This window comes from Heterodontus francisci, chromosome 22 (assembly GCF_036365525.1).
Source record: "Heterodontus francisci isolate sHetFra1 chromosome 22, sHetFra1.hap1, whole genome shotgun sequence".
Classification (NCBI taxonomy): domain Eukaryota; kingdom Metazoa; phylum Chordata; class Chondrichthyes; order Heterodontiformes; family Heterodontidae; genus Heterodontus; species Heterodontus francisci.
In genome coordinates this window covers 45834175-45853123 of record NC_090392.1, presented here as the reverse complement: position 1 = coordinate 45853123, position 18949 = coordinate 45834175, and the positions used below count along the sequence as shown (strand labels likewise).

Below are 18949 nucleotides of genomic sequence, written 5' to 3'. Positions count from 1 at the left end.
TAAATTGCCCCTAGTGTTGGGAGGTGGTAGGGGAATTGAGGGGATGTGGTAGGAATATGGGATTAATGTAGGATTAGTATGAATGTGTGGTTGATGGTCGGCACAGTCTTGGTGGGCTGAAGGGCCTGTTTAAGTGCTGTATCTCTAAGTATAAAATTAAAAAAAGCAGGTCAGAGGCTAGGAATCTTACGGCAAGTAACTCACCTCCTGACTCCCCAAAGCCTGTCACCAGCTATAAGGCACAAGTCAGGAGTGTGATGGAATACTCACCACTTGCCTTGATGGGGGCAGCTCCAACAACCCTCAAGAAGCTTGACACCATCCAGGCTAAAGCAGCCCGCTTGACTGGCACCCCACCCACCACCTTCAACATTCACTCCCTCCACCACTGACACACAGTGGCAGCAGTGTGTACCATCTGCAAGATGCACTGCAGCAACGCACCAAAGCTACTCAGGCAGCAGCTCCAAACCCGTGACTTCCACCACCTAGAAGAACCAGGGCAGCAGATGCATGGGAACACCACTACCTGCAAGTTCCCCTCCAAGCCACACTGCATCCTGACTTGGAACTATATCACCATTCCTACACTGTCGTTGGGTCAAAATCCTGGAATTCCCTTCCTAATAGCACTGTGGGTGTCCCTACCTCACACGGACTGCAGCAGTTTAAGAAGGCAGCTTACCACCACCTTCTCATTAGCAATTAGGGTTGGGCAATAAATGCTGGCCTGGCTAGTGACGTCTACATCCTATGAAACAAAAAAAAAACCCTTATTACCATACCCACAATTACCTTATCAGTGATTCTACATCTCTGGTCATGTTTCCCTGGTTATTTTATCCCTCATCATTGTATCCCTGGTTAACACTGTAGTATAAGGGCCTGAAAGAGTTAATGTTTGAGACAGTGTGAGTAAACTTCTCCCACATAGTTATGATGATGTAATGGTCTCATGGGTATAAGGCTGGGAAGAAGATAGAAGCATCACGAGGTGTGCTGGCTTGACAGGCTTGTGAAGAGTGTAAATAATTATATGTATGCAATAAACGAGTTATTCTATAGCCCTACAAAGAACCCGAGACTTCTTTAAACAACACTCGATCTACACTACAACAATACAGAACAAACACTAAACAAGATGCACAGTAAATAGTTTCAAAGGGACCAGAAAGTTCAAAACAAATTGATAGATTGCAAGTGGGCAAATGGAGTTCAGTGAGGGAAAGTGTGAAGTCATTCACTTTGGTCCTAAGATAGATATTCTAAATGGTTTAAAGCTAGGAACTTTAAAGGAGCAGGGAGATTTAGAGGTCCGCGTACAGAAATCAATAAAAGTTAGTGAACCGTTACAAAAAAAAAATTAAAAGGTGAATGAAGCATTGACCTTCATCTTGGTGGAAGTTATGTTACAGTTACAGTTATATAAAGCTCTGGTAGATGTCATTTGGAGTGCTGTGTTCAGATCGGGGCACTGAACCAAAGAAAGGATATTTTGGCCTGATTAGAAAGAATCAACATGGATTTATAAAGGCGAGGTTATGTCTAACAAGCCTAATTGAATTGTTTGAGGAAGAAGCTAAAGCAGTAGACAGGGGTGGGTCTATGGATGTAGTTTATATGGACTTCCAGAAGGAATTTGGTAAGGTTCCAAATAAGAGTTGTTAGCTAAAATTAAAGTTCATGGAATTGAAAGCAAATAATTGACCTTGTTATGAGATTTGCTAGGTCATGGCAGACAGAGAATAGGGATAATGGATACATACTTAAATTGGACCACTGGAGTCCAAAAAGGATCTGTGCTGGGGCCTTAGCTATTCATTGCAATTATTAATGATATAGATAATATAAGAGAGCCAGCTTAACAAGTTCACTGACGACACAAAGATTAATGATAGAGTAAGCAGTGTAGACAGGAGCATAAAGTTACAATTGATAGATTAAGAGAGTAGGCAAAACTGTGGCAGTTGGATTCCAATGTAGGTAAGTGTGAGGGCCTCCATTTTGGACCAAAAAAAGCTAAATCAGAGTATTATTTAAATGATGAAAGGCTAGGAACAGTGGAGGTCCAAAGGGTCCAGATCAATAAAATCTAGTAGTCAGGTACAAAAAATTAATTAATAAAGTTAGTGGAATGTTAGCCTTTGTAACTAGAGGATTTGAATGTAAAGGAGAGGAAGCTTTATAAAGCTCTCCAAAGCCATGGTTAGACCATGTATCGAAGACTGTGTACAGTTCTGGGCACGACATCTTAGATAGATCTTGAAAGATAGATTCACCAAAATGTTAAAGGGCTCCAACGGTTAAATTATGAAGAGAGATTGCATGAACTGGACTTATACTCCTTGTAAAGGGGTGATTTGATTGAGGTTTTTAGGATTTGGAAAAGAATTAACAGCATAGATAGAGAGGAACTTTTTCAGTTGGTGGGGAGTCTAGGAGAAGGGGACATAACTTTAAAACCAGAGCCAGGCCATTGAGGAGAGAAGTTAGACAACACTTCTTCACACAAAGGGCGGTAGAAGTGTTGAATTCTCTCCCACAAAAAGTCGCAGAAGGTGGTTCAATTAATACTATTATACCTGTGATCAATAGATTTGTGCTAGGCAAGGGAATAATGGATGTGGAACCAAGGCAGGTGGATGGAGGTAATGTACAGATCAGCCATAATCTCATTGAATGGCAGATCAAGGTCAAGCGGCTGAACGCCCTACTCCTATTCCTATATTCCTAAAAGGGTTAAACTATGAGGTCATGTTGCATAGACTAGGCTTATATTCCCTTGAGTGTAAATGTTTAAGGGGTGACCTAATTGAGGTGTTCAAGAAAATTAAAGGAATTGACAGGGTAGATAGGAATTATTTCTTTTGATGCAGGAGTCTAGAATAAGGAGGTATAAACCATAAAATTAGAGCTAGGCTGATCAGGGGTGACATCAGGAAGCATTTTTTCACACAAAGGGTAGAGCAAATCTGGAACTCTCTGCCCCAACAACATGTTGAGGCTGGATAAACTGGAAATTTCTGAACTGAGATTGAACATTTTTTTGTTGCACAAGAGTATTAAGGGTTACAGTGGCGAGATGGAGTTAAGATACAGGTCAGCCATGATCTAATCAAATGATGGCACAGGTTTGAGTGGATGAATGGCCTACTTCTGTTTGAAAGTATCCTTGGTCACTGTGTCCCTGGTCAATGTATCCTGGTCATCACCCTTAGTGGGTTGCACTCTTGCCACTGAGTCATAGGTTGTGGGTTCAAGTCCCACTGCAGGACTTCAGCAGAAAAAATCTAGGTTGAGACTCAGGGCAGTACTGAGGGAGTGCTGCACTGTGAGGGGTGCTGTCTTTCAGATAAGAAATTAAACTGAGACCCCACCTGCTTTCTAAAGTGGACATAAAAGATCTCATGGCATTATTTCAAACAAGAGCACAGGAGTTATCTCTGGTGTTCCAGACAATATCTATCCCTCAATCAACATCAAACAGATTGTTATCACATTGTTGTTTGTGGAAGGATACTGTGTGCAAATTGACAGCTGTGTTTCCCATATTGCAACAGTGACCACACTACATTGGCTGTAAAGTGCTTTGGAGTGTCGTGAAAGGTGATGTACAAGTCCTTCTTTTGGTCAGTGCATCCTGGCCACTGGGTCCCTGTTCACTGTGCCGTGGGTCATTGATTCCTGGTCACTGTATCCTGGTAGCTGTATGCCTGATCACTCTATCCTGGCAACTGTGTCCTAGGTCACTATATCCTGGTAATTGTGTCCCTGGTCATTGTATCCTGGTAACAATGTCCCTGGTCACTGTATCCTGGTAACTGTATCCCTGGTCACTGTGTGCATGGCTTCTGTGTCCCTGGTCACTGCGTCCCTGGTCACTGTGTCGTTGTCACTGTATCCTGATCACTGTATTCCTGGTCACTTTATGCTGGTAACTGTATCTCTGGTCACTGTATCCTTGTCACTGCGCCCTTGTCACTGTATCCTGTTAACTGTGTCAATTATTCTATTTCCTTGGAACAGAGGAGGCTGAGGGGTGATTTAAGTTGAGATGTATAAAATTATGAGGGGCCTAGATAGAGTAAATAGAGATGACCTATGTACCTTAGCAAAGGGTTCAAAAATCAGGAGGCATAGATTTGTGGAACTGGTAGAAGGATTAGAAGGGAGATGAGGAAACATTTTTTCACCCAAAGAATGGAATTGACCAGGATCTCACTGCATGAAAGGTGGTCGAGACAGAAACTCTCAACATATTTAAAAAGTACCTGGATGTCTACTTGAAGAGCCGTGACCTGCAAGGCTACAGACCAAGTGCAGGAAGGTGGGATGAGACTGGGTTGCTCTCAATCAACCTGCATGGACACAATGGACAAAATGGCCTCCTTCTGTGTTGTGAATTTTCTATGATTTTCTATGATTCATGTCACTGATTTACTCCCAGTACCATGCGCTAGTGAGAGTAGAAATAGGAAGATAGGGAGGGTCAATGCATGGCTTGAGGCATGGCGCAGGAGGGAGGGCTTCAGATTCTTGGTCATTGAGAACACTTCTGGGGCAGGTTGTATCTCAACAGGACGGGAATAATGTCCTCGCAGGGAGGGTCACTAGTGTGGTTGAGGAGAGTTTAAACTAAATTAAACTTAACAGGGGCAAGGGCACCAGAATATAGAAGCAGAAAAGAGGAATAAGGTTCACAATGTGGGAGCGTTGGATAGTACCAGAGAAGGGAGTGGTTTCATATTAAATAGGAGCAGACTAAGAAGGGTTTACAATGCATATTTGCAAATGTACAAAGTGTGGTGAATAAGGTTGGTGAGCTACAAGCACAAATAGCGATGTGGGAATATGATGTTGTGGCAATAATGGAAATGTGCCTTAAAATGGTGAGGACTGGGCACTTAATATTCAAGGATGCTAAGTGTTCAGAAAAGATAGGGAAGGAAAAAAGGGAGGTGGGGTGGCAGTACTGATTAGGGAAGACATTGTCATGTTGGGAGACTTTAATTACCCAAATATCGATTGGGATAGTATTAAAGGGTAGGGAGGGGGAGGAATTTCTGAAATATGTTCAGGAGAATTTCCTTGACCGGTATGTTCTTGGTCCAACCTTGCTGGATCTGGTGCTGGGGAATGAGTGGACCAGGTGGACCAAGTGTCTGTTGGAGAGCAATTGGGTAAGAGTGATCATTGTATCATAAGGTTTGGATTAGTAATGGAGAAGAGAAAGGAACAATCTAAACTAGAACATCTAAATTGGAAGTGGGCTCATTTAAACAGATGAGAAGGGATCTAGCCAGGATAAAATAGAACCAAAGACTGTCAGGAAAATCTGTAATGGAACAATGGTGATCTTTAAGGAGGAGATGCTTCAGGTACAAGCTCGGTACATTCCAACAGGGGACAAAGGTTGGGGAACCAAAGCCAGTGCTCCTTGGATGGCGAGGGAGCAAAAGAATATGATGAAACAATAAAAGAGGGCATATGAAGCATATCAAATGAGAACCAGGTCAAATGCAATAAGTTGACAGGGGAAGCGAAGAGGAAAACAAGACTGGTAAAGAGAGAATATGAGGAAAGAATGACAATCAACATAACCCAAAAATCTTCTACCAGCATCTAAATATTAGCAGATAGCAAGAGACGGCTGAGGCCTTTTAGGGACAAAGAGGGTGATATATACTTATAGGTGCAAGGCAAGGCTGGAATACTTAATGAGTACTTTCTATCGGTGTTTACTAAGGAAAAGGATGCTGATAAAATATCAGTAGAAGTGGAGATGGTAGAGGCAATGGATGGGGTGAAAATTGAGAGGCAAGAGGTACCGGAAAGGCTGGCTTTGCTTAGAGTGGATAAGTCATTTGGTCCAGGTGGCTTGCATCCCAAGTTGCTGAAGGAAGTGGGAGTGGAGATAGCGTAGGGCTTACCATAATCTTCCAGTCTTCCCTAGATTACAGGGGAGGTGCTAGAGGATTGGAGAATGGCAAATGTGACATCCTTATTCAAGAAAGGGTGTTAGGACATTCGTAGTAACTACAGGCTCATCAGTTTAACATCTGTGGTGGGTAAGGTTTTAGAAACAATAATCAGGGGGAAAAAAATCAACAGGCACTTGGACAGATTTGAGTTTATTAAGGATAGCCAGCATGGATTTGTAAAAGGCAGATCATGCATGACTAATCTAATTGAATTATTTGATGAAGTAACAGAGAACATTGTCTCTTTAGGTTTTAAAAAGTGTTTGACAAATTACCACATAAAAGGCTGGTTAAGAAAATTGAGGCTTATCGAATAGAAATGGCAACTTGGATAAAAAAAAATTGGCTAAAGGACGGAAAACAGCAAGTCATAATAAATGGTTGTTTTTCAGACTGGAGGATGGTGGACAGTGGTGTTCCCCAAGGATCAGTTCTCGGACCAGTGTTTTTTTTTAATATGTGGAAATGACTTGGATATTGGAATAGAGAGTAACATTTCAAAATGTGCCAATGATACCAAACTTGGCGGAGTAGCAAAGAGTGAGGATGATCCAAATGGACTGTAACAGGACATAGATAGGCCAGCAGAATGGGCAGACAAATGGAATTTAATACAGAGAAGTGTGAGATGAGCATTTGAAGGGATGGGGAGAGGCCATATAGACTTCATGGCACAGCCCTAAACAGTGTGCAAGGCCAGAGGGACCTGGGATGCATGTGCATTGATCTTTCAAGGTTGCAGGATATATTGACAGAGTGGTCAGCAAAGCATATGGGATCTTGGGCTTCATAAACAGAGGCATTGAGTACAAAAGCAGGGAAGTAATGCTGACCCATTGTAAAGCTCTGGTTAGGCCACAACTGGAGTATTGCTTCCAGTTTTGGTTATCACTCTTTAGGAAGGATGTGAGGGTCCTTGAGAGGGTGCAGAGGAGATTTACCAAAATAGTTCCAGGATTTTAGCTGCAAGCTGGGGTTGTTTTCCTTAGAACAAAGGTGATTGCAGGGAGATTTGTAGAGGTGTACAAGACTATGCCAGATTTGGATAAGGTAGACAAAGAAAAACTGTTCCCATTAACAGATGGTACAAGGACTAGGGGACGAAGATTGAAGGTTTTGGGCAAGAGATGCAAGGAAATGTGAGGAATAATTTTATTATGCAACGAGTGGTAATAACCTGGAGTCGCTGCCTGTGAGGGTGGTGAAAGTGGAAACAATGATTTCAAAAGGAAATTGGATTGGCACTTGACAGAAATAAACTTGCAGGGCTACAGGGATAGAGTAAAGGAATGGGACTGACTTGATTGCTGTACAAAGAGCCAGCATGGACTCAATGTGCCGAATAGCCTTCTTCTGTGCTGTAAATGACTCTATGGCTCTTCGACTGTATTCATGTTCACTGTCTCCCTGGTCACTCTGCCCCTGGTCATTTATCCTCAGTCACTGTATCATTGGATCACTGGGTCCCTGGCCATATACCCCTCCAGGCAGTCACAGGAACCCTGGTGTGTACAGGCCTGTTGTATGTTCTTGTCAGCCCAAACACCCAAGTTCTGAACTGTCCCAATGCGGCCGGCCAGGGGAGTCTCCTTGGAGCAGGAATATATTCGGCCCTGTGAGAATCAATCGCCATTCTCCCGGGTGACCTCTCGCAATTCCTGTTTGAGGAAGGTTGGGATCCGGTAGGACGTGATGTAAATTAAACTGGGCTGTTAAATAGGTGGAGTCCACGCACTGTAGCCTCGAGGAATTAAAGATTGGCGAGAAGTAAGGAGAAGGCAGCGGTCGGTGCAAAGGAGCGGGAGCTGAGAGCTGGACTGGGACGGGGAATCGGCTCCGGGAGCACAGGGTATCCAAAGAGTAGTTAACTCAGCCCTGTACTGAGCTTCAAGGTACATTGCTGTCCTGCTTTGCAATTCAGTGTTTCTGCGGAGTTGCTGCACATGCGGCAATGAATTTGAAATGTCTTATTCTAAAATCTCTGCTTTAGAGGTTCTTGCGGGAATGGTTTGGTATTGTCAGTAAGAACTTGCAACTCTGAGCAAGACATTTACTGCTTCAGTCTCTATAAATCAGTTTTGTTTTTCTGTGGAAAAATCAGATTTAACCTTTCATCCCTGAGCCCATAGCCCAGAACTCTGCAACACGGGGCAGCCGGGTCTGGTTTCGGGGGTAAAGTGTGCGATTCTGTGGAAGCAACTGTGCACTGAGCGAGTCTCCAGGCGTGTAATGAGTACTGGATAACAATCAGCAAGGAACGGTCACTGCAGCATAAGTATCAATCCCTGTGAATAGCAATCATTGTGCACAGTATAAGTAATTGCGTCGAACGCTGTATGTGAGTAACTGCACAGCAAAGAATGCCAACATGTGTATCAATGCATGTGCATAGCAAAATACATCAACTATGTGTATATAGGAAAGTGTATTAATCATTGTGAACAGTTGTGTTAATCTGTGCATAATCATTGTGCACAGCAAAGCATACATCAGTAACTTTTTAACAGTGTATCAGTCATTAGGCACAAGAGCGTATCAATCAGTGTGAATAAGCTATATAAATTGCACACAAGGACGTTCATTGTGTATACACCAGTCACTATGCACAGCAGAATATATGAATCATTGTGCACAGCAGACTGTGTTAATCACTGTGTGCAACAGTGTGTGTCCGTCATCGTGTACAAGATTATATCAGTGTACAATGTAATGTGCATCAGTAACTACACACCAGTGTGGACTACAATACTGTGTGCACCACTGTTCATGTTAGCAATATTCATTTCACTTGGTATATCAGTGCTTACTTCATATAGAGCCCTGCATTTTACTCTAGTCACATTAATGAAATTTTAAACACTTCAACCATTGTTAAACTGCATTTTGTGTTATTGTCAGTAAAGTAGGAAACAACTGCCAGAAAGCAAAGTGTAGATGACCTGTTGTACTTTAAGTTTAATTTTGATATAAATGTGTGTAACAGATTGAGAGAAATCCATTAAGAAAAACATACAAGTTATGAAATGAGAGTAAATTAGGTTGGTGTTTCCTTTCCCTGGGTACTGTCAAAGGATCTAACGTTTAACAGGCTCTTGCTTCTTGTGGTTTTAGGCAGATTTTGAAGATGAATTATTACCTCGAGGCAATGGCTGGAAGCTGCAGCTCCTACCCTCCACCTTACAGGGGTCTAATGGTAAGTAGTACGGACAGCCAGGCACTCTGCTCTTCGAGCCTTTAGAGAGGCAGGAAATGGTAAAATCAGACGACCTTGGCAGAGGTGCAAGCAAACGGAAACGTTACTCACCCTGTCACAGCCCATGTCAAACAATCCAAGTGGGGGGAAGAGCTTACAATCTCCCAACCCGATCATTAGAATATGCTGGTAAGTCTAGCATGCAATAAAAACAGAAAAAGATGAAAACTGAAAATTGAAACACAATAGAAAAGGAAACTCAGTGTTCTCAGCTGTTATGTTGTGTTAAAGGACCAAACAAAGTGAAACATGCATAGCTATGTCCGATATATCCACTGAATTTGGTTACTAAACAGTGTACTGCATAACGAACGTAGACCGAGAAATCAAATTATTTTGCAGCTGTTTTACAAATGTAAAATGGTAGCTTAAAGTATCAATAAGATGGATGGCATGTGTGCCCTTATTCTGCGACAAAAGTGTGCTACCTGTAATATTGGGAAAGGTTCCCCCTTAGGCATTCAGTATATATGCAAATAGAGGCCCAACTGCCTGTTTAAGGCTCACTTTGATAAATTTGGGTGCGTATGACCATAGCATGTTCCATGCATGCTGCGGTCAGTTTCCTCGTGCTTGGCACCCAAACTCAGTTCTTAAAGTGATTGCTAAAAATTTCCATGTGAAGTGGAAATTTGAACAATTATAAAACTGTGAGCTGCTATTGCCCATTGCTCATGTATCCCCCTATCCTTGGACTCTCCTAACGGCCTCAAGCCAGTGTCTAATCTGACCGAGTTTAGTGCCCCTGGTATCTGCAAGCTGTTTGTTTCTATGGCCACAACTGGCAAACTCCCAACTATCCTGTCTTTGGTACTCCACCCACTACAATACTGAGAGAGCTGTTGATTTGTTCAATCACTCCCTCACCTTCACTTTTGATGTTTTTATCCCCAGTAAAACCTTCACTGCCTCTCATCACAACCATTCCCTCTGCTACAGCTTCCATCTTCACTTCCTTAAGGCCAAGGGATGTAGACCTGAGCATATCTTATGCACAACTGGCTTATCTATCCACTGTCCTATCTAGCTGGGTTACATCAAGCTCTTCCAGGCCATATTCTGCTTCAAAACTACCAGCTACTCTGGGTAACCCCCACCCCCCCCCCCCTCCCCCCTCAAATCCCCCACCAACTTCTTCCCTCCACTACCAAGCATCTCCTTGAACACATGTCCCTGCCTCTTCCACCTTTATAAACAAATGCAATAAGTTCAAGGGGTTATTTTGTTACCATTCAGCTGCCTCTGCTGCTTCCTCCCTTCCCCTTTGCATTCCAAGCCAAACCTCCCTTTACCCTGTGCCTCTCTGGGATCCCCTGCGCTAGCCCTGAACCTCTGTCTCTAGCTCCTCTCCCATGGAACTAGTCATGAACCTTTAGACATTGATGCACTAAAATTCCCAGATCTCTTTCTTTCACCACTAACCATAATTCATTATCCTGGAGGGTGTATGCATGTTCAGCATTTGACTTTCCCACATGAATAACACTGCACTTATCTAAGTTAAACAGCATTCGCCAATCTTGGGCAAAGTCTTCACATATAGACCTACTTGTAGCAATCAAGCATCGTCTATAAATCTACTTCTCGCATATTTGTTCTTGGATGAGCCGCTGTTTCCTCCAGTTGAATATTGGGAAGACCGAAGCCATTGTCTTCAGCTCTTTGTCACAAACACCTTGCCTTTACGCTTAATCCATTCCCCTCTTCAGTCACTCTTTCAGGCTGAATCAGACTTCACAACTTTGATGTCCTATTTGACCTTGAGCTGTGCTTCTGTTCTGGTATTCTCTCCATCAGCCAGACTGCTTACATCTTCCTTCATACATCGACTGTCGCTACCCCAGCCTCAGCCCCGCTGCAGCTGAAACCCTCATCTGAAACCCTTTGTCACCTCTAGTTCAACTGTTCCAATGCTGTCCTGGCTAACATCCCATCCTCCAGCCTCTGTAAATTTCAGCTCATCCAAACTCTACAGGGAACCCTGGATGTCAAGTGATATAGAGGATTGGATAAGGAAAAAAAGGAGGCTTATGACAGATTCAGAGTGCTGAAAACAGCGGAGGCCGTAGAGGAGTATAGAAAATGTAGGGGAGGTACTTAAAAAAGTAATTAGGAGAGTGAAGAGGGGGCTTGAAAAAAACACTGGCAGGCAAGATAAAGGAAAATCCCAAGGCATTTTATAAGTATATTATGGGCAAGAGGATAACCAGGGAAAGAGTAGGGCCCATTAGGGACCAAAGTGGCAATCTGAGTGTGGAGCCGGAGGACATAGGTGAGGTTTTAAATGATTACTTTTCATCTGTGTTCACTATGGAGAAGGAAGATGTAGGTGTAGAGATCAGGGAGGGGGATTGTGATGTACTTGAACAAACTAACATTGAAAGGGAGGAGGTATTGGCAGTTTTAGCGGGCTTAAAAGTGGATAAATCCCCAGGCTCAGATGAGATGTATCCCAGGCTGTTATGTGAGGCAAGGGAGGAGATTGCAGGTTCTCTTTACAAATTTTCAAATCCTCTCTGGCTACGGGAGAGGTACCAGAGGACTGGAGGACAGCGAATGTGGTACCTTTATTCAAGAAAGGTAGTAGGGATAAACAAGGTAATTATAGGCCAATGAGTCTAGGTAGGGAAACTATTGGAAACATTTCTGAGAGACAGGATTAATCTCCACTTGGACAGGCAGGGATTAATCAAGGATAGTTAGCATGCGTTTGTCAGGGAGAGATTATGTCGAACAAATTTGATGGAATTTTTCGAGGAGGTGACTAGGTGTGTAGATGAGAATAAAGCAGTTGATGTAGTCTACATGACTTCAGTAAGGCTTTTGATTAGGTCCCGCATGGGAGATTTGTCAAGGTAAGAGCCCATGGGATCCAGTGCAATTTGGCAAATTGGATCCAAAATTGGCTTAATGTCAGGCAGCAGAGGGTGATGGTCGAGGGTTGTTTTTTGCAATTGGAAGCCTGTTACCAGTGGTGTACCACAGGGATCAGTGCTGGGACCCTTGCTGTTTGTAGTGTACATTAATGATTTAGACGTGAATATATGAGGTATGATCAGTAAGTTTGTAGATGACACAAAAATTGGTGTTGTAAATAATGAGGAGAAAAGCCTTAGATTACAGGATGATATAGATGGGTTGGTAAGATGGGCAGAGCAGTGGAAAATGGAATTTAATCCTGAGAAGTGTGAGGTGATGCATTTTTGGGAGGACTAACAAGGCAAGGGAATATACAATGGATGGTAGGACCATAGGAAGTACAGAGGGCCAGAGGGACCTTGGTGTACTTGTCCATAGATCACTGAAGACAGAAGAACAGGTAGATAAGGTGGTTAGGAAGGCATATGGGATACTTGCCTTTATTAGCCGAGGCATAGAATATAGGAGCAGGGAGGTTATGATGGAGCTGTATAAAACACTAGTTAGGCCACACCTGGAGTACTGTGTACAGTCCTGGTCACCACACTATAGGAAGGATGTGATTGCATTGGAGAGGGTGCAGAGGAGACTCACCAGGATGTTGTCTGGGCTGGAGCATTTCAGCTATGAAGAGAGACTGGATAGGCTAGGGTTGTTTTCCTTGGAGCAGAGAAGGCTGAGGGGGACCTGATTGAGGGGCATGGATAGGATAGATAGGAAGAAACTTTTTCCCTTAGCGGAGGGGTCAATAACCAGGGGGCATAGATTTAAAGTAAGGAGCAGGAGGTTTAGAGGGGGTTTGAGGAAAAAAATTTTCACCCAAAGGGTGGTTGGAATCAGGAACACACTGCCTGAAGTTGTGTTAGAGGCAGGAACACTCACAACAACACCACACCCATGAACTCTCCAATCCTCTCACTCTGGTGTCTGGTGCATCTCCTCTCGCTTTGCCTCATCATTGGTGGCTGTGCTTTCAGGTGCTTAGACTCCAAGCTCTGGAATTGCCTCCATAAATTTCTCCACCTCTCTGACTTGCTTTCACTCTTATAACCCAAATCATTGATCAAGCTTTGGTCACCCTTCTTTGGTTTGGCATCCATTATTTTCCTTACATCTCTGTGAAGCCCCTTGGGAACTTTTTTTTACATTAAAGATGGGGGGAGGGGGACATGGTGTATAAATGCAAGTTGTTGCTATTGGATTCCTTATTGCTTCAGTTGATCTCAGAACTTTACCAAATGAAGACTGGAGACTAAAAGCTGCAGATATTTAAATACTGGAAATTTGCAAGTAAGCATGTGTGACTGTGTAAAATTATGGGCTGAATTTTATAGACCTCTGACGTCAGGGATCGTGGCGAGAGGGGCCAGAAAATGCCTCCAGGACAGGCCTGCAATGGACCTCAACGCCAGGAAGGCCCGGCCCCACATTGCCAGTGGGAGCGAGGCCTTGTAGCGGCCCCCCCTCCACTTGGCGACGGGAGCCCAATTTAAATATGTTAATCAATGTAAATAAATGAATTGATTACCGTTGCGCTCCCGCTGTCCGTCCCGGAGCGATATTGGTGCCAGTGGCTGGCACCCCCACACTGGTGGGGAACAGGGAGCAGGTAAGTCTTTCAGTGCTGGGGTGGGTAGCAGGGAGTGGCATCAGAGTCATTTCATTGGTGTAGGGATGGTGGGAAATGGTAACGTTTAAAGTTTATGAACTTTGGTGGGGGGAGGTCAGGCGCACAATGTAAGTATTTTGAGGGGGAGAGGGCAAGGAATTAAATCTATGGTTGTTGGGTGGGGGGCTGGGAGAAGGGCAAGATCAATTCATTTAATTTTTAAAAATCCATTCTCCTTTAAATATTTAAATGTAACGATAGGGCTTGAAGCCCTTTAAAAATGGCATCAGCGCCTGCACAAAGGCAGCGGAAGCATTGCTGGGGACAGATCTCCCACCCCCTCCTCGTCATTGGTAGGGGTGGGGGGGTGGGTGTGGGCAGGTGGAGGGTGGTCCGTCCTGGTCATTTAAATGAGCTGCTGCATTTAATATCATGCTGGCTCGCGACGTGTAGTCCGCACGGGCAGACTGCCATTGATTACGTCTGTCACCGATTTTGGCACTGGGAATGTATATTGCAACCCTATGCATGTTATTGAGTATGTGTACATGTGTGTGTCTGTATGGAACAGTTAGGATGCTAGATGTATGAGATTCAATGGGAGAGTTAGGACACCAGAGGGATGGGCTTCACTGAAAGAGTTGGGGTACCAGAGAATGGGATTCATTGAGAGAGCTAGTGTCCCAGAGGCATGGGCTTCTGTAGACGAGTTAGGGTCCTAGAGGGATGAGCTTCAATGGTAGAGTTATGATACTGAAGGAATGGGCTTCTGGAGGGGATCTAAAGTAATAGAGGAATGGGCTTCGATGGGAGAGTTAGAATATAGCAATTACTTTATGTTCTGTTATTTGAATTTCTTGTGCTGTTAAAGGGGTATTTTCTATGGAAAACTTTTTTATTTTGTTTGCAGAAGAAGGGAGCTTGGAAGAGTACTGTTTCATTCTCATCAGATTGTGGGCAGTTGATGTCTTTTGATTGGATTTATGTTCTGTGTTTGAAACATTTTTGTGAACTTGGTATTTCTTCAACATGTCTCAACATTGCAAAGGCAGCTGTATTTCTTTTATTCATTCATGAGATATGGGAATCACTGACCAGGCCAGCATTCATTGCCTACTCCTGATTGCCCTTGAGAAGGCGGTGGTGAGCTACCTCTTTGAATATAGCTGCGTGCCTTGCCAGGCCATGTCACAGGGCAGTTAAGAGTCAAACACATTGCTATGGGTCTGGAGTCACATATAGGGACATTAATGAACCGAATTTGTGAACCCTGGAACACAGTAGATCCAGTGGGATGCTTGTGTTGCTCAAAGGCAATTAGGGATGGGCAATAAATGCTGGCCTTGCAGGCAACGCTCACATCTCAAGAACGAATAAAAAAGAATGAAAGAAAAGTAACACTCGCATAGTATGGGATGTTATTCCAGGTTGAGGCACATAGTAAGAGCCAAATGGAGGGAGCTTTACTCTGTATCTAACCCATGCTGTACCTTCCCTGGAGTATTTGACGGGACAGTGTAAAGGGAGACTTACTCTGTATCTAACCCGTACTGTACCTGCCCTGGAGTATTTGGCAGGAGAGTGTAGAGGGAACTTTACTTTGTATCTAACCAATACTGTATCTGCCCTGGGAGTCTTTGATGCAACAGTGTAGAGGATGTTTTACTTTGAGAGTGATTAAGGTCTGGAATGCACTACCTGAGAATGTGGTGGAGGCAGGTTCAATTGAAGCATTCAAAAGGGAATTAGACTGCTATATGAAAAGGAAGAGTGCCGGGTTACGGAGAGAAGTAGGAGGAATGGAGCTGAGTAAATTGCTCTTTTGGAGAGCCGGTGTGGACACGATGGGCCAAATGGCCTCCTTCTGCACTGTAACAATTCTGTGTTTTTGTATCCAACCTATGCTGTACTGGCACTCGGAGTGTTTGATGCAACAATGTAGAGGGATCTTTGCTCTAACCCCTACTGTACCTACCCCTGGAAGTGTTTGATAGGACAGTATAGAGTGATCGTTGCTCTGTATCTAACCCACGCTTTATCTGATCTAGAACTGTTTGATGGGATTATGTGGAGGGAGTTGCAATCTGCACCTAGCTTGGGTTGTACCTGAATTGAGAGTGCTTGATGACGCAGTATTGAGGGGACAGTACTCTGTATCCAGTCTGTGTTCTAACTGATTTTCACACGCTCCATAATATAGCATTTTGTAACCTTCCACACACTGGCTGGGATTATGTCCGCTAAAAAATAATTTTGTTAATAATGATTTGAATGTACGTGAAGTCGGGTTCCATATAATGAGGTGTTGTTTCTGTATTTCAGAGGCAGGTCCCTGTTGACATATGTGAAGACCCACCCATGGTAGGATTTCCTGATAACTACTACCAACAAAGATTCTACTGTCAACAGCAGGACGAGGTTGCAGCTCAGGAGGTACCCAATGGACTTGAGTATTCTACTCCAGGTAAGAGATATAGCGGTGCACAACACACCAATTACCAGTACCCACTCCCCATTCCCAAAAAAACTGTGCTTTGTTACTCCAGCACTGAATGTACCTGACTTCAATATGCAGGTGGCCTGGAGCAATGTGTTGGAAAAGCAGCATTTCCTCCTTGGAAATGGGTTCGGATCAGGACTGATCAGAAGGAGGAAGTTTTCTTGCCTCTGCTGAAGGTTTCAGCTTTGATGAAGGTTAACAAACATAGATGAAGATTTTCTTTCTCTGATGAAAATCTTATCTATTCAGTGAGGCTCTCCATATTCAATTAAGGCCTTCTGTCTTTGACGATTATTTCCTTTCTATTAACTGCTCTGTCTAATGATCTAATTTCTCTGATGAATGTCCTCTCGTTCTTTGACCAAGTTTAGTTATCTGGCCTCTCTCTGAGGAGGATCTCCTCTCTCTGATGAAGGACTCTCTCTAATGGCTATAAGGCGGGGCTAAAGTGTGGCGAGTCGAAGAGACTTAGCAGTTGGCAGGAAAAAAGACAGAGGCGCAAGGGAAGAGCCAACTGTGTAACAGCCCCGACAATCAAATTTTTCTGCAGCACCTGTGGAAGAGCCTGTCACTCTAGAATTGGCCTTTATAGCCACTCCAGGCGCTGTTCCACACACCACTGACCACCTCCAGGCGCTTACCCATTGTCTCTCGAGATAAGGAGGCCAAAGAGAAATGGCTATAAATAAAGATAAAAGAAAGAAAACTGAAATAATATCAGAAAATGCTGGAAATACATAGCAGTTCAATTGGCATTTGAAGGAGAAAAGGCAGGTTCATACTTTGATTAGAAAGCCTTCATCAAAACTGATGTAAATGATGTAAAATTAATTTGATCTGCTTCAATCCATTCTTTCATGGGGTGAAACCCACTAATGCTGCTTCTTGTGTCCATTTGTGTGCAATTTTGGTGCTGCTCCAGACCTGAGCCCATCACTTCCATTTCCACTTTATTATTTTCCTCTCTTTTTACTTCTCTACTCTCTGCCCCTCCCAGACCCATCTCTCTTATCATTACGCCTCTTTCATTTCTCCCCTCTCGGATACTCTCCCTTCCCAAATCCCTACCCCAATCCTTCAGTACTCCTCAACATTCCTTCTCTCCTGCCATCGTCCCAGACTTGATCCCTTCTTAGATAAGACTACAGCTTCCCTCTGTGCCTTTCATAGCATTCTCTGAACGGCCCATCACGGCACTCATCGCAGTCTCCTCATGAGCAGCAACCCCAACTGCTCCATCCAACTCTCTCGCCAACCGACCCGACGAGCGCATCAACTGGGGCTGATTTTCGTAATCTCCCACCTGTCTAACTCACCCTTCCCAATCCTGATCCTGTGGACTCTGCCAGTGGTCCAGCTATCACTGCCCATCTCCAGAATGTCTGTTCACTTGCAAACAAAGCTCTTGCGATCCATGAGCGTATTGTGGATGATTGCATTGACATCAAGGCCTTGACGCAGACCTGGAAGAAGGGTGATGCCACCTTCCCCCGAGCTGAAGCCTCCTGCCTGGCTATACCTTTCACCGTGTGCCTCACCTAGACTGTTGTGGTGGCAATGTGGCTCTGATAACCAAATCACACCTTGGTCTGTCTCCTTACTTTTCTGGCACTTTTTTCTTCTTTGAGCTTCCCACCTTTTTCCACCTCCTCAAGTCTCATTTAAGATTCTGATTCCCTACTGCCCAAGAACCATGTCAATTTTTTCAATGAGCTATCTTCACTGCTTTCCTCCCTCAGCCTCTGCACTGAGCGGCTTCTCATCCAAGGTGATTTTAACCTCCATCTCAATTAATCATGTTCTCTATCCTCTGAGTTCACTGCCCTGCTATCCTCCCTTAATCTCGCCCTCCATGTAAACTCCCCAACCCATATTCAAAGCCAACCATTTGATCTTGCCATATCCTGCAGCTCGACAACTCTCCAAGATGTCTGTACTCCTCTAATTCAGGCCTGTTGAGCATGCCTGAGTTTAATTGTTGTACTGTTGGTGGCTGTGCCTTCAGCTGTCTGGCCCCTAATCTTTGGAAGTCCCACCCTAAATCTCTCTGCCTCTCTACCTCGCTTTCCTCCTTTAAGACACTTCTTAAAACCTACCTCTGGCCAAGCTTTTGGGCGCCTGCCCTAATACCTTTTCGGTATCATATTTTGTTTAATCATGTCTCTGTGAAGCACCTTGGGACATTTTGTTACATTAAAGGCGATATATAAACACAAGTTGTTGTTCTTCTTCCTTGTGGTAGTTGAGAAAGAAATGAAAGGCGCTGCAAATGTGTTGATGGAGAGGAATTTATCTTCTTGGATTTAATGATAGTTTAGTGGTAACACTTGTGCATCAGTCTCGACTGAATCACTCCTAATCATAATATTTTCACTGGATGAAAAGTGTCCCAGCATTCTCCACCCCTGTCACCCTGCCCATGGCTTTCCAGTCCAGCTATCCAGCTCTCAGCAACACAACGAGGTTAAAGGACAATCAGAATGCCATTTGCATGTTGATTAAAACACAAAGTGCAGACTGAGGCCTGCAATCTGACCATGGCTGGAATGTTAGCAAGTGGTATGAGACTGTCACATCACTTGGGTCTTGCAGTATAACACATCTGAAGCAAAAAAAAAATCAATTTAAAATTTATGTGAATGTTTGTAAAAGCCAAGCCAATTTCTTAAGTTAATAAAGATTTAACA

The 18949-nt window shown here is 43.7% G+C and overlaps 1 protein-coding gene across 1 annotated transcript in view; it reads left to right on the top strand.

Moving 5' to 3' along the window:
• The first annotated feature begins 7716 nt into the window (after positions 1-7716).
• ets1 (v-ets avian erythroblastosis virus E26 oncogene homolog 1) overlaps positions 7717-18949 on the top strand; it is a 108830-nt gene continuing 97597 nt past the window's right edge. Inside the window, exons 1-3 of the mRNA XM_068053776.1 lie at positions 7717-7873; positions 9093-9174; positions 16085-16226. Coding sequence (XP_067909877.1) covers positions 9106-9174; positions 16085-16226 — 211 coding nt within the window. The 5' untranslated portion in view covers positions 7717-7873; positions 9093-9105. The remainder of the gene's footprint in view (positions 7874-9092; positions 9175-16084; positions 16227-18949) is intronic.